This window comes from Diaporthe amygdali, assembly GCF_026229845.1.
Source record: "Diaporthe amygdali strain CAA958 chromosome Unknown NODE_32_length_550834_cov_65_698784, whole genome shotgun sequence".
Classification (NCBI taxonomy): Eukaryota; Fungi; Ascomycota; class Sordariomycetes; order Diaporthales; family Diaporthaceae; genus Diaporthe; species Diaporthe amygdali.
The window spans coordinates 429,790-455,327 of record NW_026517052.1 but is presented as its reverse complement, the minus strand read 5'-3'; the positions used below and the strand labels follow the sequence as shown (position 1 = coordinate 455,327).

At 54.6% G+C, this 25,538-nt stretch overlaps 6 protein-coding genes across 6 annotated transcripts; 3 read left to right on the top strand and 3 right to left on the bottom strand.

Annotated features, from left to right (window-relative positions):
• Nucleotides 1-3,630: 3,630 nt before the first annotated feature.
• J7T55_009624 (uncharacterized protein) lies at nt 3,631-4,311 on the top strand (the record flags this gene model as incomplete). Its single annotated transcript, XM_053132701.1, has 1 exon — nt 3,631-4,311. The coding sequence occupies one exon, from the start codon at nt 3,631-3,633 to the stop codon at nt 4,309-4,311; it is 681 nt and encodes a 226-aa protein (XP_052989455.1).
• Nucleotides 4,312-7,089: 2,778 nt separating this feature from the next.
• On the bottom strand, nt 7,090-8,388 carry J7T55_009623 (uncharacterized protein; the record flags this gene model as incomplete). The annotated part of the gene is made up of 4 exons (XM_053132700.1): nt 7,090-7,955; nt 8,082-8,197; nt 8,265-8,324; nt 8,375-8,388. The coding sequence occupies 4 exons, from the start codon at nt 8,386-8,388 to the stop codon at nt 7,090-7,092; spliced, it is 1,056 nt and encodes a 351-aa protein (XP_052989454.1).
• A 591-nt stretch (nt 8,389-8,979) lies between these two features.
• J7T55_009622 (uncharacterized protein) lies at nt 8,980-10,170 on the top strand (the record flags this gene model as incomplete). Its single annotated transcript, XM_053132699.1, has 2 exons — nt 8,980-9,599; nt 9,666-10,170. The coding sequence occupies 2 exons, from the start codon at nt 8,980-8,982 to the stop codon at nt 10,168-10,170; spliced, it is 1,125 nt and encodes a 374-aa protein (XP_052989453.1).
• A 1,056-nt stretch (nt 10,171-11,226) lies between these two features.
• J7T55_009621 (uncharacterized protein) lies at nt 11,227-12,401 on the bottom strand (the record flags this gene model as incomplete). Its single annotated transcript, XM_053132698.1, has 2 exons — nt 11,227-11,826; nt 11,901-12,401. 2 exons carry the CDS (start codon nt 12,399-12,401, stop codon nt 11,227-11,229), a joined length of 1,101 nt encoding a protein of 366 aa, XP_052989452.1.
• A 4,541-nt stretch (nt 12,402-16,942) lies between these two features.
• On the bottom strand, nt 16,943-21,116 carry J7T55_009620 (leptomycin b resistance protein pmd1; the record flags this gene model as incomplete). The annotated part of the gene is made up of 2 exons (XM_053132697.1): nt 16,943-19,173; nt 19,256-21,116. The coding sequence occupies 2 exons, from the start codon at nt 21,114-21,116 to the stop codon at nt 16,943-16,945; spliced, it is 4,092 nt and encodes a 1,363-aa protein (XP_052989451.1).
• A 3,010-nt stretch (nt 21,117-24,126) lies between these two features.
• J7T55_009619 (uncharacterized protein) lies at nt 24,127-25,497 on the top strand (the record flags this gene model as incomplete). The annotated part of the gene is made up of 4 exons (XM_053132696.1): nt 24,127-24,225; nt 24,328-24,546; nt 24,639-25,341; nt 25,394-25,497. The coding sequence occupies 4 exons, from the start codon at nt 24,127-24,129 to the stop codon at nt 25,495-25,497; spliced, it is 1,125 nt and encodes a 374-aa protein (XP_052989450.1).
• Between the last annotated feature and the right edge of the window lie 41 nt (nt 25,498-25,538).

Below are 25,538 nucleotides of genomic sequence, written 5' to 3'. Positions count from 1 at the left end.
ATCACTATACCTATCAAGACAAGCCCGCATGTCTGGGGCCGAATAACATTTCCTGCACCGGATGCGCTCAGCCTGCCACTTCCCTCTGTCATTTGGCCATCAGACATCTGCGTGTGTCAGCTAGACCGTCTCGAGGACCAGCGCCTGCGGCCACCCTTGCGCTTCCAGGTGCAGACGCAACCACACTGCTGCAACGCTGACAGGCCGGGCTCAGACCCAAAATTCCGGGTAACCTGAACACAACGTCCCTGGCCCTGCGCCTTGTGCGCTTCTATGGGTGACAGCGGTGTTTGCTTCCCAGTGAAGTCTCTGTCCTCCTGCCGCTTCTACCTTCCCTTCACGTCTTTCGCTCTCGACTCTCCACGGGGTTTGCAGTTTTGCCAACAGTGGTTACCGGGATGTCGACACTCATTCCACAGTCAAGGCCTGCCCACGAGTATACGGGAGCCTGCAGGCCGACCGGTCGTCCCGCATCCGCTTGTGTCCCGTGATATGCTCTGCGGTCAGGCCATCCGCGACTCGGAGGGCGAGCTGGAAGCGCTCGAAGTCTGATACGTGCAAGTTTGCCAGTGCGCAGACCGGAATGGGCCGAGGGTTGTCGCCAGCTTGTTCGCCCTGAACACTTGCCCGAAACCTGGTATCTGGGACACATTCATCCGGATGGCCGGCACATGTCATTGCCATCGCCATCGGCGAATAGACGTGACAGAAGGTGACAGCTCCATGCCACTCAGAGAGAGTCAGGTAACCAGCCGACACGTTGATCTTGTGCCCAGCACAAACCATTACATCGGATGGGATCATGAAGTCGCGCGCGCCCTATCTTCAACAGCACTGCATTTATAGCTCGACCTTACCACAATGAATATCTCATGCCAAAGGTGTATCAGCGTGCAGAAGATCTTTATGCCAAAACCTGACATTGGCAAAGGCAACCTCTCGAACGCATGCGCCATCACAGCAGTGCGTGCTGCACATTCATCACTCCCTTGGCTCTTTGTGTCAACCGGTTGTGTTCCGTGTCCGCAGACCCACGGCCGTCGAGCCCCGTGCGGACCTCGTACATGCGGATTCACAAATCAGATTCCGATGGCATCGGTGTTATTGGAGGAGACATTCGAGCCTCTACTGGCCGCTAACGAAGCTTTCTACTGGAAAGAATGGATCCCGGCCCAAGACTGGACTCTTGGCTCGAAACAGAAGCAGGACAGTATAGCAGGGATGCCCTCTGCAGCCGGACTGGCCATACTGGAATTTCCAATGAGGTATTTACGTAGGACAGCACTTCGTGAACAAGCTCAGAGCGGCGAGGGATGCAACTTGACAGCCGAGCCCCTGAGAAAGGTGGTGGGACCCGGACCGTGTGGCTTGCTTGCCTCTCGCCAACGACAGGCATGTCGCTACGACCTCACTGGTGGGTCGAAACCGATATGCTTCAAACGGCTTCGGATACTTAATGCTCTCGAAATTGCGCTGTGGCAGACAAGGAGTACTTCGAAACGTGCCGACGTGATACTAGAACTACCATCAACTACAACATTAGGAAGCAGCGAGAGACCGCAGATGCTCACGCCACGTGGCCGCAGAGCAGAAGAAGTGTTTGTCGATATGTCCCGTTGAACCAGGAGTTGTACTCGCTATAAAAAAAATCACGTGCTGGCCTTGTAAGCTGGTGGGCTAAAGAACAAAAAGTAAAGTGGTCTCCTTGACCAAGCGGGCCAGAATTTGGCCTCGCGCGGAGAGCTGCCCTCAGGATATCTTGGGGTGCTACCTGGAACCGCAGTATTCGATTTTCACTTGGCTTGGATGCAAGTCGCCGAGCTTGCTCAATCTGTCCATCAGAGAAGCGTTGGCCACTTCACACAAGCACATCCTAGTTGCCCGGTACATGGAACGCATGGAAGCTGCAGCTCTCTCTGCATGACATCCTGGTTCAGCCGATGGTACAGCGAGGAACCGGCAGACCCCCGAGGACCAACACTCCACATCAACCAGCTAACATACATACGGACAATTGACAAGAGAAAATGGGTGCAGAACGATGAGCACTGCCTTTGCGTTGTGTATGTTCAATTATATCGGGTGGTATATATCCATACACGGCACTTCATCGACTGCATCACTTATTGTATCTTCACGAATCTTCCTGCGTTCACGAGTACGCGTGGATGGGTGACCGATCGTCTATCGGCCAGCGTGACTGAGTGGTGAAGGGAGAATGTTCCTGAAAGTCCATCCAACCCAAACTTTGTTCTTGGTTGCTTCCTATAGCACACACACGGTAAGTACCGTTCCATGAAGAAACCCTCACCCTTGTATACCCGAGGTGGCCATGTCCTGCAGTCTTAGCAAACATGCATGTCAATCTTTCCCTAAAGTCGAGCCTGCAGGTCGCCAGATATCAAGGCCCTCCCCACTACTGCGCGCCTTTGCCTCGAGGCCGCCGCTTCTCCCCTTCATTCTTTCCAACGACAGCACGCCGATGTCGAACAGCTCCTGCCTAACTGGCCTTGTCTGTATCTCGTTCCACCGGTCGCACCTTACAAAGACCACTCGACCCGAAGCAACAACACGCATTGGCTCGTGATGTCTGCTCAGCTCCACCGCTCCTGCGCCTAACCGTTTGTTCTGTACTACTGTAACCACCGATCGCAGCTCGGGCTTCTCCTCGGTCAGGGCCAGGGCGGTCGTTTACGATCTGACATTTCTTCTGCTCTCCGATCTCCGAGGCTCTGCCTTGAACAGAATCCCATCGGCTGGTCGCTGCAGATTTTGAGACCGATTGTTGGAGCATTCTCGTTCAGGTCTCGTGCGAAAGCCGACAGGAGCGAAACAGAGTAGCACACTCCTGATCCCGCACGCTTCGTGTGCTACGACTGATCCAACAAGTGAGTGCACACGCATGTCTGTCTTCTGCACTCGGCTCCAATTGCTGATCTATCAGCCATTAGCTCCCCCATAAAGCCCCCTTCAAGCCCCTGAGGCCCCATGTCTTCGGTTGCCGGTACTCGGATTACACCACATGATCTCAACATCAGTATGGTGGAAACGATGACCAGCCCTTGGAACCAATGGCCTGCGTCTGGCACGCCTAAGCCAGGCTTCTATTCTGATTTCCAATCAACAAATCCTAGTGACCGACGCCTTGCTCGAATAGCAACTTCACCCAGCTTTTCTCTGGGACATCCACCACCCCAATATCCTCCTCCACCGCTCGTGCCCAGAAGGGAGTCTATGCAAAGCAGCCAGGCGAGCACCCCATCACCTCTGGAGTGGCCTTCGCCGACATTTTTACCGAGCTTCAGTTTCTCCCGTACACCCGGCACAGCACCAAGGGCTCCCCATCATGACGTCCACTGCTCCCCAACGCAGAACAATTCCTCAGGTGGTGAGAGGTCTGATCCGGTCTTTCCTAGAGGCACGAGAATACAAGAAGTGTCACATATTCCGGGAATCAGTGGGAACTATGTTCCAGCGAGTGTCCCCCGACCGATTAATCATAGCGTGCCGGTCAGCCAGGCAGAAAGCCTGCCACCAAACACGAGGCAGGCTTGGCCAACGCAAGGTTCTCAACCGCCGGGTCATTCATCCAGCGAGGCGCAGACCCCTCGGCAGCACTCGAAGAGTAGCATGACGGTGCGTTCGCTGCTGAATGACGACAGAGTGTCTTCAGACCTGAAATTCGACCTGTGTCTACGGCAGCAGCCCGCGAATGCGCGGTCATGTGGATTGGGCGACAGGGATAGACGGGTCGTGGACCCGCCGCCGATTCTACAGCTGAAGATTGATGCTCCCTGGCTTTCAAGACAAGAAATCAGCCGCAAATTGAGACAACCTTCTTATGTTGTCCACTGCTCTATATGGAGCCCGGACGGCGAGGAGGACATGTCAGGGATGCCCGACGACTATACGAGGCAGAAACGATTAATGGGCAACCTCGTCGCATCCCCCTTTGTTGGGTTTGACGAGCGTGGGGAGGAAGGCTGCTTCTTCTGCTTCCCTGACATCTCATGTCGCACCCCTGGGAGGTACAGGCTCAAATTTGTACTTGTCGTCCTGGAGTGGCCCCTGCGACCGAACGCCAAATCGATGATCAGAGCCGAGCTGCTCTCCGACGTCTTCCAAACCTTTAGCGCTAAGGAGTTCCCTGGCATGCTCGAGTCGTCCGCGCTCGCCAAGGCCTTGAAGCATCAAGGGTGCAATATACCCACCAAGAAGGGCAACGATAAGACCAGCAAGAGGGACGAAAGCGACGAGAACTCGGGCGGAGAAGACTCCCCTCGCAAGCGAGCAAGGAACGGCAGCCTGTGAGAACGCTCTGTCCTCTTCTCGCCAGCTTGAGTTGTCACTCATAGGCGGATTTTGTAGGATACGGTGCCGGCTGTGAGTGTGTTCCTGGTGGACATACTCACTGGACCTCGGCTTATTCGTTATACCTTCTGATAATCACTTCTCGAATTTTCTCGATATAATACTGGTTTCCTGGCTACTATCTGGACTGCGGCTCCGATGTGGGAGGCCAACTGAAGCCTACGAGCGCAAAGCCCCTCCCCGGGGGGGATGTGGCTTTCTGCGTGTGGATGGCGATGATTGGATGAACCGCTTGGGTCTGCCTGGGTCTGCTTGGGTCTGCTTGCGCACATGCATAAAAAGGAAGGGAAAAGAAGGCCAATGGCGTTTTCTGCATTCTGGGTACGTTGTGACTGCGAGCAGGGCGTGGTCACACGGTGAGAACGGAACAAGCTTGGTCTTGTTGCAACATTTGTCGGATAGGTCTATCCGTTATGGGCGTTGGGACTGGACTCGGGGTTGGGCGAAGGTCTAGACAATCGCATATACGTCAGGGGCGCTGGACTAGATTTTTCCCACCAGCACAAAACACGCGGGCGTTGCACGATGATGAACAGGGAAGTTTTGGACGATTCACGACCGGAGGTGCTCCACTGGGAGGTCAGCGTGTTGGTTTAGGTTCACCTAGCTATTTGGCTTCAAGGCCGAGGGTCTCTCCAAGGCCCAAAGACAATATAATACGAGGCACAGCAACCCCCTCCTATCGTTGGGTTGAAAACATTTGCCCGACTTCGTGGCCACCGAAGCCCCTTTCGGAAGTGATGGCAGGTATCACCGCAAGTGGTATTCCTTGTGCTACCATCAAGAGCACCATGAAAGCTTGAAAGGCCGGCCAAGCTCGCCCTTGAACAGTAACGCAGGCAAGGCAGAAACGCACAGGTAGGATAGGATAAAACCTTCAAGAGCCATCGACAAGGTTTAGGCTCGCTGGAAGATCTGGACGGAGATGGCCACCGCCAAGACTTATCATGAAGAGACGTCACACTTGACGGGCGATCAGACGAGACTTATTCCTCTTCGCCAGCCAAACGCCAGAACGACGCGAAAATAAATCTGACAGAAGCATCACATCCGAATTTCCCGTGAATGATAACGCGTAGTCCAGAGTCTTGTTTGTTTTGTGTGGTCGATTGTTCCCGGGGCCTGGGAACATCCAGGCCAGCGTGTGATGGGGAGTTTCGTTGAGGGATCAAGGGCCAAGTGTGGTTGTGAAACGGCCCGGCACCTTGCCGAATGACACTCCCCAGGTTCGGCCAGCCCTCTCTACTGCCATCACATGGGAAATATTCTCCGGCAAATCTGACTTTTCAGTGTCACCCCAGCCGCGTCCTTGGTTGGCGCGATATTTGGGTTACCACCCCTGGCCGCCTCGGCCTGGAGCTTCTGTTGATGCTTCTGGCCTGCACGTCACCGCCGGACCGGGTTTCCGCTGGGAGGGGCTGCAGGGAACTTGCAGAGCTTAATCCGCGCGGCTTGGACGAGATCGGACGACACCTGTGAGGGCGGGTTTTATTCCCGCGTCCATGGATGGGAAAAGGGGGGGGGGATACGAGCACGTCGAATCCCAGCCCGTTCCTTGAACTGGACCTTAAGATGGGCGCGGATGGATGTCTTCCCGCACGTGCAAGCTGCGGGTTCACCAATATGTGACCGGTTCCTACGAACGGCATGAAGCTTGGTGATGAGAAACATTTCTCTGTGGTGGAAAAGAACTATAACATGAACCTTTGGGACGAGGGACCCTGAGCTATGAGCTACCACACCATATTGAACCACGGTCGACGCGAACAACCCGCGTGCCACCCGTTCAACCGATCGACAGGCCACACACCACATCCTGGAAGAAACCGGGACTGTGCCTATCCTGCCCCAAGGACCTGTTTCTAGGTTTGTTTTTGTTACGACCCAGTAGCTCAAGCCCGGGGAGGCGGGCTTTGAATGGTTCTCTAGGTTTGCTCTGCCCTGCCCTCGTCCAGTAATCCCCGAGTGAATCAGCCTTACATCAGATGGTTTTCGGCACTGCATCGGTATGTCTGCCTTGTCTGAACTTTGTCAACTATATCGAAGCCGGTTTCCGTAGCTGTACCAGCATTGCCGCCTGTGAGAGGTGACGTGTGGGCGATATCAGCCTCGACTTTGAAGTAGGCGCCCAGAACGGGGAAGTATACGGTTGGTTCACCAGAACCACCTCAGAAAACCTTGACACCCTCTCTGCTCGATGTAGTCTAGTATCAGCAGCAGGAAGTTCCCATGGCCATTCCTCTGCGGAACAGTTTTGAGTCGGAAAATGACGGGTTAGTGACACAGAAGCGGCACCGCCGTGGAGCAGAGCCAGCTGTTACTGTACGGCATAACTAATATGGGAATATTCCAAGGAGTCATCCTCGTAGAAGAACATACGAGACTCAAGGCATATGTTGCAAGAATCCATGAATAGCTGGTTCGAGAGTTGATACTAGATGTACAGAGGTCTTGTACCTACAGCTCCCATGCTCCCAGACATCGGCTGACTGAACTGGCACCCGATCAGTGAAGTACATCCCGTGAGATTATCTTATGATATAGATGATCTGTACGACAGTGTCGATGATGGTTTCCTTTTGACGTTTCATATTTACTCCTGATTACCTGTAGGGGGGTTTGGGGTCCCCGCAATCAGTGTATCTGGACAATCGTCCATCGCACCAAACCTGATGCGCGCTTTTATCCCGTATCATGGAGGATGGCCCTGAGCACCCGCTATGCTTCTTCCTCGTCCTGAATCAACTTGAGATCTTCGCCGTCCGCGAGTCGAAACCACTCCCGGCTCATCATCTCCCGGTCCGTTCTGTCCTTCTCCCCCAGCCCTGTCTTCTCTGCCGCCATCTTCTCGAGCAACCCCAACTCGCGGCACGCCTCCTGTACACCTGATATAGCTGCCTTGAGCAGATACGTCCTTCGTTCAGGCGAGTCTTGCGGCACATCCATGAGGCATGCGAGTTGCCAGAAGCCCTGCGGGTTGTCTAGCTCAAGCGCCGCCACACGGAATAAGGCCCTGGCTTCCTTGTGGCGGTCCTGCCTCTGGAGTATTTTGCCTTGCTCCAGCGCCCAGCTGACCTCCCAGTCCCACCTCGGTGTTCGCGGCTCTGGGAGGCTCACATAATCTGGAATGGCCCCTTTCTTGATGTTGAAGCTTTGAGTATCACTGGTATGCGAAGTTGCGCCAGCTTGAGCCCCATGATCACCTTGTGCGCTGGACTTGGCCTTCAATTCCCACGCCTTTTCTGCTCTGCGAAATAAGTCCAAAGCCTGCTTTTCTTGGCTCTTAACTCCTGATTTTGCAAGAATGATACCCTGAAGAGTAAGCGCGTCGGGATCTGTGCCCTGTCGCAGAATCTTCTGAAAGCGAGCGTTTGCGTCAATGTATATTTTGGAAGAGGCCACCTTCTTCTGCATACCTAAAGGTACGCTGGAGAAGATGCGGACAAGCGATAATGTTGAAGGGTCATATCCCAGCTCCGACGCTGACCGTAGCATATGTGTGCCGAGCCTCCATCGCACGGCAGAGCTATCAGAGATGAGGAGGATTCCGATCCAGTGGAGGAGAGAGACAGGCAGATCGAAATCTAGACTTGGTCAGCCGCGTTCAGCGTATGAGAAAAGCATGCATTCGCGGCATATTTTTCAGGAAGGCCACCATAATGAAAGAAGAAAAAAGAAATGTTACTGAGCCTCATTCGGACCGTGCCTACCTTTCTCGAGTCTGGGTCGCCAGGAGCTCTCATGTTGTGTGGCTGCAGATACGTAGCGCTGAGCGGCGTCCACACACTGCAAGGGAGTAAGGTGCTGGGCACCCAGGCCTTCAATGCTTTGTGTCCAGTCCTTGATTGGTGGTACGTCAGATTGTGAGAAGATCAACCTTGGAGCCTCAGAACCTTTCGCAGATAACCTTGCTGATGCCGTTGATGAAGGAGATGGGCGGGCTGGAGGGCGGGCTGGATGGGAATTTTGTGCGAATTGCCGATTCCTTGGACTATGTACAGACTGAGGCAACAGCATATGTGGCGGATGAATGGGATTCTGATATGAAATCGTAGAACGAAAGTTGAGCAAGAGCAACAATCTCCTGGCCGGTTGGCCGGGAGTGATGAGTGAGCTCATGGGCTCATAGACTCGAATTTCGATGCGACTCGGATGTCTTCGGCGTGTTTATCGTAATTACGTACGCGACCTGTGAAAAGGATAGAGTAGGCAAAATATTTTATTTTCTGCCTCACGCGGACTTTCGGGGGCTTAGGTGTTTATGTCCACCTCAGTCTGTTCAAATCATTGAGATCCTCTCACACATGTATGAGGACTGGTAGTGGTCAGATTTGGCTGGCCGTGGACCAGACCGAGCCAGACGGATAAGGTGGGTCCAACAGGGCAGCTCTTGAGCCAATCACATATGCAGCAGCTCCACTGTTATCGATAAGGACCCTGGTAGAAAAGTTGGATGGATTTCAATCTCATCTCACCTTAACCACCCCCTCTGAAGTGAAGCACATCGACAGACCTGACAAAGGTTCACTACATGCAATCTAGCAAGACTTCAGATCGTACATATTATACATCACCTGGTGGATCAGGAGTTCTCATTTGAAGCACAAGATGGCCCCCAAGAAGGCCACAGCCAAGTCCCCAAAATCGAAATCCACTCCATCACGCCAGTCGAAGCCAGAGGTCGTCGAGCTCTCATCAGATGAGAATTCAAGTTACGACGACATACCGGACCTAGATGCGGAGGCAGCGCAGGATGAAGAGGCTGGGGATGATTCCGAGCCACAACCAGAGGCGGTGACGCCAGCAAGGAAGGGCGGCAAGCGGAAGGCAGCTGAGGAGGACGAGGATGAGAGCCCCAACGCAAAGAAGGCTAAGGTTTCTTCCGTTAAAATCTCCAAGTCCGAGTCGGGGTCGAGCGGCAAGAAGCACACCCACAGGAACGTCAAGGTCGAGATCCCCGTGTCGACGCCGGTGACGAAACCGGCCGGGAAGCACATCGTTTTCAACGACGACGACGGGCCCGCCGAGTTCTTCACGCCGCAGGAAGCCCCGGCACAAAATCTGCTGGACGTGCAACTTTCCAAGGGTGATGCTGAAGGTGATGCCAAGGTGGCCGAGGACGATGAGGAGAGTGACAGTGACGACGAGGCCCCGGAGGCCGTCTCATCGCACACAGCAGCAGCACAGGCTGCGAAGTCCGCCCAAGCGGCCACAAGAGCCGCAGAGAAGTAAGCCGAAAACATGACGGGTGGACGAGACCAGGCGGGCAATGTTTGCTAACTCAGGAGCACCAGACAATCAGAGCTTCAGAGGCGCAAGCGACAAGAGCGTGACGCGCGGCTCAAGCAGCAGGCTGAGACCCGCAAGAAGAAGCAGGGCGTCCCCGATAAGAAAGCAGCAGCAGAGGCAGCGGAGGTCTCTCCAGAGCCAGCACAAAAGACCGATGCGCCGACGCGCAAGCGACTCGACAGGCGTGCCCTCCCCGACATGCTGCCGGACGACTTCCTCGAGGCCGCCTCTGAGGATGAAGAGGACGACGAGGAAGGAGACTCAGACGACGGCAACCGGAAACCGAGGAAGGCAAAGTTCAACACTGTCGCGAAGCAGGTGGCCAAGGCCGAGTCCCGTCGGCCGCAGGACCAACGCGTGGGATCAACCGTGTACCGCGTCGTGAGGAAGCAGGATGACACGAGCCTGGCGCCGAAGCTGGGCAAGTACTCACGGCACGACAAGGAGCTGCTGCTGAGGAGGGGGAGGCCGGTGGCGAGGAAGGGTGGCTTCTTGGTGAAGCGGAGGTAAACCGGAGGTGGGGTAAAGAGAGGCCATCTTCAACCTGTTGGACTTAGGTAGCTTCGCAAAAAAAGCAAAGACATGATCTAGCCCCCAAAACAGTTTTCACTGACGCGCCATGGAGATCGCCTTTCAGGAAGATATGCGGGCCCTGGGTGGCGATGGGCCAGGAGTAAAAGCTGGATTCCTGTGAGAAGATGTAAAAGGCAGGCATGACCTCTCCGGGATTGCCGTGATACATCGACTTAATTGCGCAATTTCGTACCTAAGCAAAGTCTGGGCAGTAAGTACATTTGGAGGGAACTCCAAGGACGGCTACGATGAACTGGTGGACATGACGGAACGCAAATCAACAGCTCCAATATCTCTCACAAGGAGCCTTGACAGCGGGAAACTCCAGTCCGGAATGCCGTGGGGCCTGCAACTCCTAGGAACTAGAGCATTAATCATAAGCAGAACAGAAGGGCGGTAGACAGAAATGAGCCACAAACAGCTTTTGAGAAAACGTGTTGAAAGGAAACAGTCAAAATGTTGTGATCATGTCCAAGTTAGGTATGGCTAAGTCTGATTATCAATAAAGCATAAAGTATACATAACAATGTGACATGTCCCAGAGAACATCAATATGTCCAGAAAGAACCATCCCCAGCAACCCAGCTGGGGACGTGATGAGCAGAGCTCAGGGGTCCATTTTCCAAAACGCCGTCTCGTGACCAAGAGCCATGGTCTCCCCGAAATATATATGTCGGCCCGTCCGGTAAGCCCCATCAGACCGTCTGAAAGTTGCTAACACAAGCCCATACCCAGAGCGCAAGATTTTCTTCTTGCCCCGCGAAGCAGAGAGCCGACCCAGAATTGAAACGCCACCCAAGAAGTCGGTCATCGGCTCCACCGCCGGAGACCGAATCTGAAAGAGAATAAAATATAAACAATAACCGGCGTAGTATGAGGGGTATCAAAGCGCTTGTATATCCAATTGTAGTCGTCGAGTAAATTCCAATGTCGGGCAAATATGCCAAAATAAATGAAGTAAACGGCCGCAGCGGCCGAACTGTAGCTCCGTGATCACAGGAGCCAACTTATTGCCATGATCAAGATGGACGAGGAAAGTACCCATGACGGTCCCCGGACCAAAGCCGAAAACCCGGCGCTGGACACTATAGCCTCGGGCATTGTCGTGTTTGCGAAATTTGGCCCGCATAGGGTGTTGACCTGCTCGGCGGCCGAGTCGTACGTATTGGCAATAGGCTGCCTTCGATTTGCTGTGGCAACCTGATAAATGTCCATCGTGTCTTGGAGACACGAGGCACAAATAGGTACAGTGCCGCCCGGGAGAGTCGAGTTCAAAGGTAGGTAATAGAAATATGTCTCCGTTGGGTTTGTCTGGTTCGTTACTGCGTTCCCAAAACAGTACACGGCTGTTTTTGGATCTTTGAGGCAGGTGGCACTGTATACGACCTGGTAAGAGGTGAGACCCAGGTAGGCTTCCGTGACTGTCGGATTGCCCGCTTGGTAGTCAGCACCACAATTGCTCGAGTCAGTCAAGTTCCTAGCCACTCTTGCTAGGTAGTCGGTGCAGCGAGTAACGTTTGCCTCGCATGCATGATCGAGCACTGTCGATATGCTAACAAGCGACTTCTCAGCCTCAAAGAAGGATTGTGAGCTCTGCGTACCAAATCGTCAGCATAAAGTAGGGAGCTTGAAGGAGCAGTGGCTTGAGCGAGCAAGTGCAGCCTTACCTGAAGCATCATGGACACTGGATAACATGCTTGCAATTCGGGATCAGCAAGCATGCTTTCGAAGAAGGTCGGACAGCTGGTGGAAGTGAAGTTGCTTGATATGCCACCATCGAAGGGGCTCGGCAATGGGCTTGACGAAGTTGTAGATGTGGCAGTTGCTGACGGCGAAATTGTAATCTCAAATGTGGTGGTCACAGAGCCTCCAGCCGTAGCCCTTCGTCGAAGCTCATTCTCTGCTGGTTCCATCATTGTCCACTTTCCTTGGTCCAAGACTGGTATATGCGTGTCCAGCAGAAGAGCTTGTGCCAGATCTGGGGCCCGTGTTGGTTCCGGCAGCTCATCAATGGTAGTACGAGTCGCCAACGCGCTCGAGGCGAGCGACAACACAAGGCACAGTGCCGTGGACCATTGTATCCGTGGTCTGTAGTGAAGAGCTGTGTTTGAAGTCGACGAGTGGGCGAGAGCATCACCGCCAAAGAGAGAAATGTTGAAGGTAGCCATTGTCATATCGTGGCTGCACAACACATTTGATTCAAGTGAAACATAGTCCAGTGACACAGGTGAATCCCAGGTTTCCTCAACGAGTGACTGGTGACCAACGGAGTGGTCACGAAGGGAAGTGGGTGAAGGATCGTCGCCGGAATGCTGATCTTGGTGGTGACAAAGTGGACGATCGTCGCGCGGATTGCCGGATCAGCTCCTTTTTACCTCGTGGCGCGGGTTCGGCCCATGCCCTTTTAACGTAGCCGCAATGTAGCGATAGCACCAGAGTAGGGCCGGGAACAAAGACGGCTAGCAGGGCTGGCCAAGGTAGGAGAAAAGCGAAGGGAGGGAAGGGCTAATCTTAAGAGGCGCGGATGGTAGGGCGAGGTGGCAGTGGGACAGTATTTTATCAAGTTGACCTGCGCGGCGGGCTTGCTCCAAGGCCAGAACAGCTTAGGCGCGGACGGGTAAAATTAAGTCGGTTCCCGTAGAGCGGGAGGCCAAGCCAATGGAATGCGCCAGGGCACAAAGTCTACTTGTAGACAAAGAGAACTATGCCGCAGTGTAATCTGCACACGTAGCTGGCGTGAGAAGGTGCTGAAAAGCTAATAGTAATGACGCCGAGAAGAAGCGAGTGGTTTTCCAGCGAAGGGAAGGGCGAGGCGAGGCGAGGCGAGGTGCGGATAAACCATGCGGGGGCGTGAGAGGGCGCTTGGGAGAAGGGGCTACCCAGGTCTGACTGTGGTCTTGTCTGTGGTCTGAGATCTGACTGAGCAAAGTTTGGAATGGTGGGCAGCAGCAGCGTCGTTATCGACTTTGGACCGTTGAAAGGTCGGGAGAACCTTGACAGTAGGATCTCAGTGAGAGATAATTTTGGAGCGGCGCTGGAGGGTCGGCTACCAAAACGGGACGGCGAGCACACGACGAGGCTCGAAGAGGAAGAGGAAGACTCCTAGCCTGGCCTGGACTAGTAAGAGACACGACAAATACGGTCGGGGTCGGACCTTGCTGTTACGCGACCCAGAGCAAGTCGTATGAAAGTGGTTGACGGCCGGTGGTGGGGATGGGAGATGGGCAATCCAGAGACAAGAGGGAAACAAAACAAAAAAGAGCCAAACAAGCTCGAAGACACGAAGAGACAAGGCAGGGGAGGCAGGCGAGGCAATTAGCAAAATGACAGGAAGGGCCCTGGAAGGGAAGGTGCGTGCAGGACAGGGAAGGTAGGCAAGGTAGGCAAGGTAGGCAAGGTAGGCAAGGTAGGGAAGGTACAGGCTTCGGTTGGAATGGGCAGGCTCGTTTCTGTGATGGTGGGTGGACCTGCCCGTGTTGGAGGGACGAGTTATTGAGTGAGCGAGTGAGCGCGTGTGTATGTACACCTGGGCAGTACCACATGGTGCCCCTGGAAGAGGTGGGGGTTGATGTGACCGCCTGACCCTGGCCCTTGGCCCTGGCACTCGCCCTTCCCACACCCCCGGCCGAGCTTGGCCCTGGATGAACTACCAACAATCCGAGCCTCGAGGCCTGGGCGACCTTGGAAAGGTGGGGCCAGCAGGCCCGCAGGCCAGAGAGAGAGCTGGGATGAGATGGGATGAGAGTGCATCACAGAATTCAATAATTCGGTAAGCCATTCCCCTTCCAGAGCGCTGGTATGGGCCGGTGGGCTGAGATCCACGCAGACCGCCACATACTGTATCTAGGTACGCACTATTGTATTACATTATGTACCTGGGTAGACAGTTGAACAGTTGACCAGTTCCCAAGACGTTGCAGGAAAAAGAAACGGCCTGAGTAACGCCGTCGGCGGATGGGTGAATGGACCATGGATGGATGGCTTGAGCTGATCAGCATCAGCATCGACCGGGCGAACGACCGCCGATCTCTGCAAGAAATATGCACAGAACAAAGACTGTCGATCGTTGCTTCTAGACCTCCAAAGCCACTCCATTCCTCTGCCGAACGCTGGACCGGATGTCTGGGAAGCGAGGAAGCCCACAGCCTCCAATCCAGTGGGTGTGTGGTCTGTCTCTGGTGCGTGTTGGCTGCCCAGGCGGCCCGTCTCAAGGGCCAAGCCCACTCGCTGGCCTTCTCTTGTTTATGACAGGTGCGGTGCAGCCAGCCCATGGATAATTATAATATTAGAATAATCTCACCGCAGGATCCAGGAACCAACCCGTCACCGTCACCCACAAGGTCACCCACAAGCACTGACAGGCCCGGTCGATCGCCAGTTGACACCAACCTCATTTCGGCATGGCGAACAAACTCGGCCCCGTGTCCGGATTTTCCATTCCACTTCTCCACAGGAGAACCCTCCGGATCGACGTGCCGAGATCGTCGACCGAGGCCGGTCCATGCGAGCTTGCGTGAGCCCTGGGCCTGAGCCTGAGCCAGACCCACACGAGCTCATGTCTGGCTGGTCTGCCAGACTTGCAGTTCCTGCTGCTGCTTGCTCAGCCACATGGGTTGGGTGGGAGTGGGGTCCCCAATTACCGGGCCTGGAAATTGCTTTCTCAAGCTCTCCAGCTGTCCGAAGCTTCGCATACCCGTCGAAAAACTGACTCATCACAGCTCTGGTTTCCAGAAGAGTTTTAGACGGTGAAATAACAATGTATGTGGCCCCCTGAGCACTGCAGGCCCAGGTAATAACGGCAGGGAAGGTCGCACAGCAACTGTCTTTCTCCTCTGTGAATCTTCCAAGGCCGTCCACCCGCAGGCGCCCCCGGGCTGAGGATCATTAACAGAGGATCCAGGAAGCTCAGGAACCGCCGCCGCCCATCCTTACACCACCTCGACATTGTGCCACCGGGGCTTATGCAGCCTCAACCGGAAGTGGGCGCTTGTGCCTGGGCCTGTGCCTGGGCCTGAGCCTTTCGCTGTTTCGGTCCATGTTGCTGCTGCTTATTATTATATGGCTTGCCCTGTCAGGATTGCTCCCATCGTGCAAGCCACTTCACGCCGCCCTATTGCAGCCCTGTCTCACTTGAAGGAACACACCACGGCCTCTGGGGACATCCTTCAGATCGATAGTTCTTCCCCGGGTCTGGGCCTTGGGGGCTTTTGACAAAGCTGCTTACGTACCTATGTCTGTGAAGGTTGCAAGTCATGCGATGGGGTCGAGAGGCGTCACCACCACGAGATCAAGCCTCGCTTGTAAGTCTGGCAAACGCGACCCAACTCGTTCCAGAACGGGTGTCCTAATCTCGAGCACGAAGTCCACACGTGGTGGCTTGTGTATGCGAATCACAGGGACATCAGGCCCACGTCTGCCCAGGTGTCACTCGTCTACGAGATATTCTGATTTGCTGCCGAGCCGTCTCCGCAGGCAAGGGAGTCGATAAACACAAAAACCAACCGTGCAGCCGGACCTGCCCACCAGAGCACAATCGAGTGCTCGGGAGGAGCAATTGCCCGTCTTAAACACGAATCTCAGGCCGTCCCCCCAGAGCACCACATGCGCGTCCCGTCTCACTCTGATGCGAGACATTTGTGTACTGTTTCCTCGGAATGGACCGAGGCGCGCTCACATTCCACACGTACAAATCTTCAATAACATGACGCCGATTGCGGACGGTGAATACCTCGTTGGTAGATGGGCACTTTTCTTTTACTTACTTGTCTTCAGGCACTGCTCAAGGTTTCGTAGCAAAGGCTAAGTGCTGTGATAGTTTCACTCAGAAAGCCTCCATGGTATGAACTCCCATGATGCAAAATTTATTCGGACGACGTTTCTCTTCTCTCTTGGGAGATGGATAACCTTTCGTGAGATGACCTGCGGAACAAACTTCTTGCCCTGGGATAACTATATATAGAAGAACCTTGAGTCTTATAAGATAGACTTCAATCGGATAACCTTTCATGGGATGAACTCACAAGCTTAGAATAACTTTCTGCCAAGCTACCTCCCATGAACAACCTTTCGTGGAACGACATACGGGAAAAGCTTTTCTCCGTCTGTGATATGAACAAAGCTTCACGTACTTCTCTTGATGTGTCTTCCACCAAGTATTGGAAGAGACCTGCAATACCAGTCATGGGATAACCTCCTGTAGAGAAACCTCTTATGGGATAACCTCTTATGGGATAATATCCCATGGGACAGCCTCTTGTGGAGAAGTCTCCCTGCGGGACAAGCTCCGAATGGCTTCGGTCTTGTAGAATAACCAATAAACAGAACCATGAAGAATCTCAAAAACGGCTAGGCATCGTCATGACGAAATGCATTAAGCTATTGAATCGGGTCGACTATCTATCATCGATGTCGTCCTCTACCAAAATGAGATGAGAAATGCAATCGCTGCATATCATTCCCCAACGCCAATGTCTATGCAGATCTTTTCTGACCTGTAGCCAACCATGCCATGCAAAAATAGACAATATGCCACCGCTACAAAACCCAGCACAAACTCCCTGTTTTTGATGAGGTATGCATAAAGGCCCTGATGCAGGGCCCTGCAACACACAAACGTAAATCACATCATGCACATCGTCTTCAGAAATGCTGGAAGGCATGTCGGGAGAAGCAAAAACAACAATCCTGAGGGACGTGGATTGCTTAATGCTTAGCTCTTCTCCAAGCTCTGCAGCCGCACCAGCTCGGCGTACCTCCCGTTGGCGCGCATGAGGTCCTGGTGGTTGCCCTCCTCGACGACGACGCCCTTCTCGAACACATAGATGCAATCGGCCTTGGCGATCGTCGACAGCCTGTGGGCGACGGCGATGGTGGTGCGGCCCTTGGCGGCGCGGTCGAGCGCGGCCTGCACGACGTGCTCCGACTCCGAGTCGAGCGCCGACGTGGCCTCGTCGAGCAGCAGGATCTTGGGGTCGCGGATGAGCGCGCGCGCGATGGCCAGGCGCTGCTTCTGACCGCCCGACAGCAGCGTGCCCTTGGACCCGACCAGCGTGTTGAAGCCGTCGGGCAGCGACATGACGAACTCGTAGATGTTGGCCTCGCGGCACACCGCCTCGACCTGCGCGTCCGTGATCGTGTCCGGGTCCGTCGCGCCCAGCAGGATGTTCTCGCGGATCGTGCCCGCGTACAGCGTCGGCTCCTGGCTGACCAGCGCGATGAAGCTCCGGTAGTCGTTGACGTTCAGGGACGAGATCTCGCGCCCGTCGACGAAGATGCCGCCCGCGAGGGGGTTGTAGAAGCGCTCCAGGAGGGCGATGGTGGTGCTCTTGCCACACCCGCTGGGACCCACGAGCGCGATGTACTGACCTGGCTGGACCTGGAGGTTCAGACCCCTGAGGACAGGCACGTCGGACCGGGTGGGATACCTGAAGTGGACGTCACGGAACTCGATGGTGCCCTGAATGCTGTCCTTCTCCGTTCGGGACACCCTGTCGCCATCGTTGGACCAAGTATCGATCTGGGGCTTCCGGTCCGCGAGCTTCTTCAGCTCGCCAGTAGCGTGCTGAGCCTTGCCCATGTCCGGAGCGAATGAGAAGATGGTACCTGCAGATTGCGCACCGAAGATGACCTGTGAGAAGACTAGGAAGAACGTGAAGAGGCCGTACTCGCGCTTAGCGATGAGGGTTCCACCGTACCAGAACCCAAGAGCGAAACACAGGAACATGAACGACTGGCTGGCAGCGTACAGGGATGATGACCTCAGCACCGACTTCGTGCTGACCTTCAGCTGGCTAGCGATACTCTCGCGATACTTGGCAAGCACATCTTCCTCACGGGTCAGCGACGCGACAGTTCGAATGGCCGTGACAGCCTCGGAGGCGTAGCTGGCGGACGAGGCGTAGGCCTGTTTGGATCGAGTCTGGAACCTTGACAGCATCCAAACACGGAGGAAACCGCAGGCAAGCAGAACGGGAACCGTTGAGATACAAACGAGGGCCAGCTTCCAGCCAATGGCGAGTGCGACAACGATGCAGGTGACAAGTGTCGAGACGGTCATGAGGATGGTGCCGAGGGTAGCGCCGCTGAGCCCTGCCATGTGTGTCGTCTCCGTACTAAGGAACGAAGTGAGGGCACCAGCAGTGTTCTCGTCGCGGTCAAAGAACTCGACGTCCTGGCGAAGCATTGTTCGGAAAGCCCTGTCGCGAGCCCTGTGGATCATCCTCTCGGACCCAATGGCAAAAATGACGCCCTGAACCGCGAAACAGATGAGCATGGCCAAGCCCAGCATTAGGTACATCAAGCACCAGAAACTAGCATCCGACCTTATTCCCGGGATGGTTTGGGGTGTGACGGGCACGCTCAAGTCGGTGATGACATTAGCAAAGATGAAAGACATCGTCGGGTTACCACCGCCAGAGAGCGCGGCGAAAATGAGGCCGACAACCATGAGTTTCCACTCTTCCTTGTTGAAGGACGCAATCGTCTTGATGAGTGTCCACACGGAGTATTGTTTGTGCTCTTCGGGCTTGCGTCCTTGGAGAGCAATGCTCGAGAGAGACTTGGATGTAGCCTGACGGTTCAATCTCTGAGCGATGTTTGCATCTTCGGGATCAGCTTCAAAACCTTCACCCTCGACGGCGGTGACGGTCTCTCCATTCGATTCCTTCTTGTGAATACCATTCTCCTGCTCCGAGGATCCGTCTTCATCATCGGTCTCGTCGACCTTTGCGATTTCCTGTGCGGTAACCAGATTATAATATGCACCCTGCCTTGCAAGTAGCTCATTGTGGTTACCCTGCTCGACTATGCGCCCCTGGCTCATAACGACGATGTTATGAGCATCCCTGATAGTGGACAGACGGTGAGCAATGGCAATGGTGGTTCGTCCCTCGGCAGCCTGTTCCAGTGCCGCTTGCACAACACCCTCACTGCGAGAATCCACTGTGTGTAAAAGGTTAGCATTATTCTGAGACGAATCTAAAGGTAGGTGTTCTCAATGTCTATGAATAAATAGACAACTTACAAGCTGATGTTGCCTCATCCAGAAGCAATATCTTGGGGTCTGATACAATAGCTCGTGAGATCGCGATCCTTTGTTTTTGCCCACCCGAAAGCAGGAAGCCACGCTCGCCAACGTTCGTCTGGTATCCCTCCGGCAGGGCGGTGATAAAGTCATGAGCGTACGCCTTAACAGCAGCAGCCTCGATGAGCTCCTTCTGCTTCTCAGGGCTTTCGTGCTCATGCTTGGTGCCGACTAAGCCATGGCGAATATTCTCGTAGATGGTAGTGCCAAACAGCGTCGGCTCTTGGGACACCAAAGCGATCTGTTGACGCAGCCAACGCAGGTTGAGGGTCGATGTGTCGTGGCCATCCAGAAACACCTTTCCCTGGACCGGGGTGTAAAAGCGTTCGATCAGACCTACAATTGTTGATTTACCAGAGCCTGATGCTCCCACGAGGGCAGTCGTCTTGCCAGCGGGTATCTCGAGGGTCACGTCGTCCATGACCACGACATCGGGCCGGGATGGATAAATCATCTTGACGTTCTCGAGCCTGATGCTGCCATCCACCTTCTCGAGCTTCTCTCCCTCGGTGGAGGAGCTGTCCAGAGCGGAAGCACGGTCAATGGTATTGAAAATCTTTGCTGCGGCACCAAGGGCGGTCGTGAAAGCTTGTACATTAGGCGTGACGTTGCCCAAGGCAAATGAGCCAATCATGACGGCCATGGCGATCGTCAGGACTTTCTGCAGGGGAATGACGCCGTCAACCAAAAACCTGGAGCCCATCCAGAAGGCCAGACCATAGCTCCAGTTCATCACGAGCATGAGGAAACCAATCATGATAGCGATGGCGCTCTTGAGCCTAACACCGAAGAATTCGGCTTTGATCAGATGACCGTCATAAAGCTTGGCCAGCCTGTCTTGTGTCCCAAAGGCCACGGCGTTGCGGACGGAGCTGAGAGTCTCTTCAGCCACGGTACCCCCGAGTGCGTATGAGTTGATGTTCTTCTTGCTGTACTTGACGATGAACTGCGCGCCAGCACCCATAATACAAACAATTGCCACAACAACGGAAAAGAGGATCAGTGTCAGTTTCCAGTACATGACGAATCCGATGATGAAGGCCGCGAAGAAGGAAGCCAGGGCGGCAAGGGTCAGGGAGATCTTCTCGCTAATACCGTCCTGGATCAGGTTTGTGTCGGCTGTGATGCGGGTAACGACCTCACCAGACCCAAGATTGTCGAAGAAGCCGATGTTCTGCTTCAGGCAGCTCTCGAGATAGTGCTCACGGATCTTGCCAGCGATGTGCTCACCGGTATAGATGTATACAACGGTGGCTACGTAGGTGGTGACGAACTCGCCGATGCCCAGGTAGACGAAGATGAGGACCAGGTCTGTCATGCCACTCATGAACTCGTCGTAGGTCTTGGTGCCGTTGAAGAAGCCGGCAAAGGTCCCTTGCAAGCTACCGAAGATGACGGTCATGACGGGGAGGATGGCACCGGAGGCGATTGCGCAGATGGAGCCGATGACGAGAAGAATGAGGTCGACTCTTGTTGCGTACCGATACAGCGTGCGCAGGCCGACCTTCACATCTGGGGTCTCGACTTGTCGCCTCAGAATGGCGGCCTGCTCTGGGGCCATGCCCACGTATGGGTCGGCCTTCTTCTCATCCTGGGGTTTGATGACCTTGGAATCCAGCTTCTGGAGGTCGACACGTTCTTCACTGTCGTTCTCTAATGTCTTGTCAGATATCTTTTCCGGGTCTGATTTTGCTGTATTGCCCCTGGTCTCCGTGTCGCTCGCTGGTGTTTGGCTGCGACTGGAGGATTCATCGTTCCCAGCATTGGCATTGGGTTGATTATTGGGAGTTTTCTCAGCCATAATGGCTTGGCGTCGTGCTGAGAACCCAGCACGTAAGCTCCAGAAGCCGCAAAGTTTTTGGGTTGCGTCAAGAAAACCTCAGGTGTGTTTCGTGAGAGTAGTAGTGAAGTTGATGCGCCCGCGACAACTAGTCTGCGCCGCTGTGATTATGGAATATGCTCTACCCTGGGTCCCCTTTTCTTGAGCTAGAAACCAGTTTGGCGTACAGGGAAGGGAAGAATAGAAGTTGAGAATGAAGACGATTGACACTTGAGGCGAAGATGGAGGTTGCGCTCAATGTATTAAGAAGGAGGATGGGTACCAGGTGGGAAGCGGCAGGGAGGCGACTGGGGCGACGAAATATGTACAAGTCTCGCCCGGGAGAGGTAGCTACCGAATTGTAGCTGCACAATTTTGACTCGGGCTGGATTCAAGGACTCTTTTACTGACTTACCTGCTTGCATTGACCTGCACACGAATAAGAGAGCGACTTGGGTGGAGGTGGCAGGCTGGTCGCATCAGACTATTCACCAAACGAGTGCGGAATTCGCACTTGTTCTGTCCGAAATGTAGGCGTGCGGGATCCACCGCCCCCTGTCCCAGTCCCAGTCCCCTGCTCGCTGCCCTTCTAGAATTACTGCGGCACCTTCTGACTCCACTGCCCGACCTGGTTTCTCTCCTTAGTGCACACGTATCTCGCACTCGTATCTTAGTAGTCGAGGCCGATGACTCTTTGCCGGTCCCATCAGTCAGCAGCTGAGGCCTGAGGGAGTAAGAGACTGTCCGCATGTATTCATAATGAATACTTCCTGTGAGATCGCCTCGCAGATCGGTGTATATTTCCCTCCTACAACCTCCTCCTTCTACAGGATAAGCTCATATGGGATGGCATCCCGTGGGTTAGCCCGATTGGGCAATCTACTTCCGAATAGCCTCTGTTGACTGTACCAGTAGAATGACCTCCTTCCCATTGGGTATCGCAGGATGATCTCCCAAGCCGTTGTCCTACTGAATGGCTTCTCACGCAAGTTGTTTCTCCTCCTTCTCTCGTAAGTTGGCCTGGCCACTGGTGTGCAAGTCTGAGATCGCTCGGTCTCCACTTGTCGTCTTCCTTTTCTCGCATTCGCGATGGCGGGGTAGTAACTTTATCCCCTCGTTATCGCAAAATTCAAGGAGGGATCTACGGTGTGGCCGTGAATAGTCGGTGGACGGAATGGGGAGGATTAGTGTCTTGACTGCAGAATACGCTAATCGTCACCCGGGGGACTCAGCGGCAGGACGGCGGCCGTTTCTGGCTCGCCGTTGGCTGTCCATGGTCACGGCTTTCGGATGTCGCGTGGCGGGTCCCGGAAGCCAAACGGATTCAATCTCATCTCCGATGCTGCTGGTACGGATAAGAATATCGACTGCTGCGTGTCAAGATACCGTGGCTGGAATGAATCAGGATGATTACGATCGCTGCCCCCGGCACGATGACTGCGTTATAGTAATCAGATACTCTCCATTGGACACACGGCAATGTTGTGTACGGTCGTCTTCATGTTCGTCGTCGTCGTGGCACCAAGGCTAGCCCTCAGAGTCAGGTCATCATCCCTTTACGCGTACTACAGTACAGTGACTCTGCACTGACCGTGTGTTTGGACAGGCAAAGGTCCCCACGTTGACGCCCGTGAAAAGCCCCACAAGCCTGCAGCATCCTGGCCAGCAGCCCACGCAATAGTACATAGCCTAACGTAATATCTCGAGCCGGGGCAGCAAAAGTCCAATAGGGCATGGGGCGTAGTCGGAATTCGGACGCCCCCTAGCTCGCCCAACTCCGTAGGCCCCAACCTTGAAATTGCCTCCTTAAAACACTGGCGAGTACTTTCTCGGGGTGTCGATAGAGACCGACAATGCTTACGAGCAGCACTAGACATGTTTCAACAATGGACGGTGAATGACTTACTGCCGGGACTGCGCAGGATGGGCTATGCTTACAACTTGGTCGCGGAAGTCCAAGCCTCGACCGACAGTTCGGATATCAGAGACATAAGATGATTCATATGTGCGTACTAAGATGGTAAGACGGGCATCGCCAGCTCCGGTCCTGGGGTTTGCTGTTTGACAGCCACCTTTGAGAGAGGCAGTGTGTTCGCTAGTTACCTGATGACCAGTCCAAGGAGACCACTAGCAATCCAGAAGAGGGCTGTTGAGTTGTGCACTCAGCCGTCGGGAGAGTCGTCGTCGTTGATGAATCTTATTGTCACAAAGCGAAAGTTTGAACATGAGGCTCATGACACAGCTGTCCAACGGGCGCTTCTTAATTGGCACAAGATTCTGCCTGAACTTTGTCAGAACCATCCTTACTTTATCCCTGCACGTGCCGTTTAGGCGTATTGGGACATATGACAACCATGCCTCCGGTGCCAGAACATACGGGACTAATATTCAGAGTGTAGGCACGGAGGTAGATAAATTTTGCTACAGTCTGGAAGACGTTCTCTGTGATTCCAACCTGAGTGTACTCAGTCCCTCTTAGTTCGAAGCGAAAATAGCGTCAAACTATCACCATGTAGTGTCCTAGGTTCTGTGACTTCGCAAGGAGCTGTCCAGGTTCCGCCAAGAGGTGAATGGTTCGGATGGAAATAAGTCGGGTGGCGGAAGGGAATATTTGCGCCTCAGAAAAGAGCTGTCCTTACATAAACGTGCTTGCTATTCACTGGCGAGCTGTGAAAGTGGCGCGCTGCAGCCAAGCAAGGGTCCCCCACATACGTCACACTCACACGCCTGGAGCTTTTTCAGCCTCGTCACTGCTCAGGAGGCGTTCGTCCGGATTCCAGCCTGCGCAGAAGAGCGAAAAGAAACGAAATCTGTCCTTTTCGGTCCAAGTGATTCTTGAATTTAGCCAGGACAGATGGGTCCAGTGTTGTGTCTTTGAATATTCCCCTGTTTTCGACGACAGAACTGTACGAGTGAACTTGGGGGAGTCATTGGATCGAGCATACCTTCAGCTCAACCCTCAATCACGACAACGCGGCTTAAGTATCCCGCCATGAACGCTCCTCTCAGCACCCTCTTGGCGGGCCTCGCCCTACTGGCTGTCTCGGCAGAGGCCAAAGGCAAGCCTCGCGATGCCATTCTGCTCTCTCAGGTAAGTTGTCCAGGTCCAGCTTCCCTGCTCTGCTACACCCACACGCATGTTGGCCAGACAGCACATTTTCACCATGACCAACTACTCACACCTCCCCTCCAGGTCGAATCTCTCACCCTCCGCGCCGACAGGGAGACCACCCACCGCCGCGCCCCCGCCGTCCCGCAGCTCAAGTGCGTGTCCTCCCGCGCCATCTGCTCAAAGTACAAGATCGACACGATGCGCTGCGAGAACAAGGGCTCCGGCTACGACAGCGAGGACATCCAGTGGAGCTGTTCCGCCTCGCTCCCAACCGAGCTAAAGCTCGGTTCCACCGACGTGGTGCGTGCGACCTCTAACCTCCTGGGGGCACAGGCTCCTATCGGGAAGCCTAACCCATGATCCAAGGATCCGTGAACTGACTAAGGAGACAGATCTGCGAAGGGTACTCCTCGCCAGACGACCCGTACGTCCTAAAGGGCAGCTGTGGCGTGGAGTACCGCATGGCCCTGACGCGCGAGGGCGAGGAGAAGTGGCCCGATCTGGGCGGCGGCGGGTCGGACTGGCGAGGAGACGGCAGCGGGGCCGGCCTGACGGGCTACATTTTTTGGGTCATATTCTTTGCCGTCCTGGCGTTCATCATCTACAACGGCTTCATCAACGCCAGGGGCAACAACGGAGACGGGCGCCGACCAATACGGAACAACGGTGGCAACTTCTGGGGAGGAGGGGGAGGAGGGGGAGGAGGAGGTGGCGGCGGCGGTGGCGATTTTGGGAACGACGACCCACCGCCGCCTTACCCGGGCACGAACAACAATAACTACAGGAGCAAGCCCAGGTCCTCGGGAGGAAGCAGTACACAGCGTGGAAGTACTGCACAGCAGGGTTGGCGGCCGGATTTCTGGAGCGCAGCCGGAGGTGCTGCAGCGGGTGCAGCAGCGGCGTACGGCGCGGGAAGGATGGGTAGGAACAACGACACTCGCCGGAATGGAGCGGGTTACGGGGGAAGCAATTATGGAAGCACTTGGGGCAGTGGAGGAGCGGGCCCGTCGAGGTCCGGCTCGTCAGGGTCGAGTAGCGGTTCCGGCGTGAGCAGTTCTCGTCACGAAAGCACGGGTTTCGGCTCGACCAGTCGACGTTAGGTCACTCATGCATGTCGTCAATGAGCTTCACAAGTTGTCATTACCAGAGCTGGGCATCCTGACCGTCGGTGCCTGGATGCGTAATGTCACGGGCTCAAAATCGAGACACAGATCTACAGCGACCATGTTTAAGAGTGCCGACGTGAGGTGACCTTATCAATTAGTCTATGTGCAAATGCATGGCGACATGCA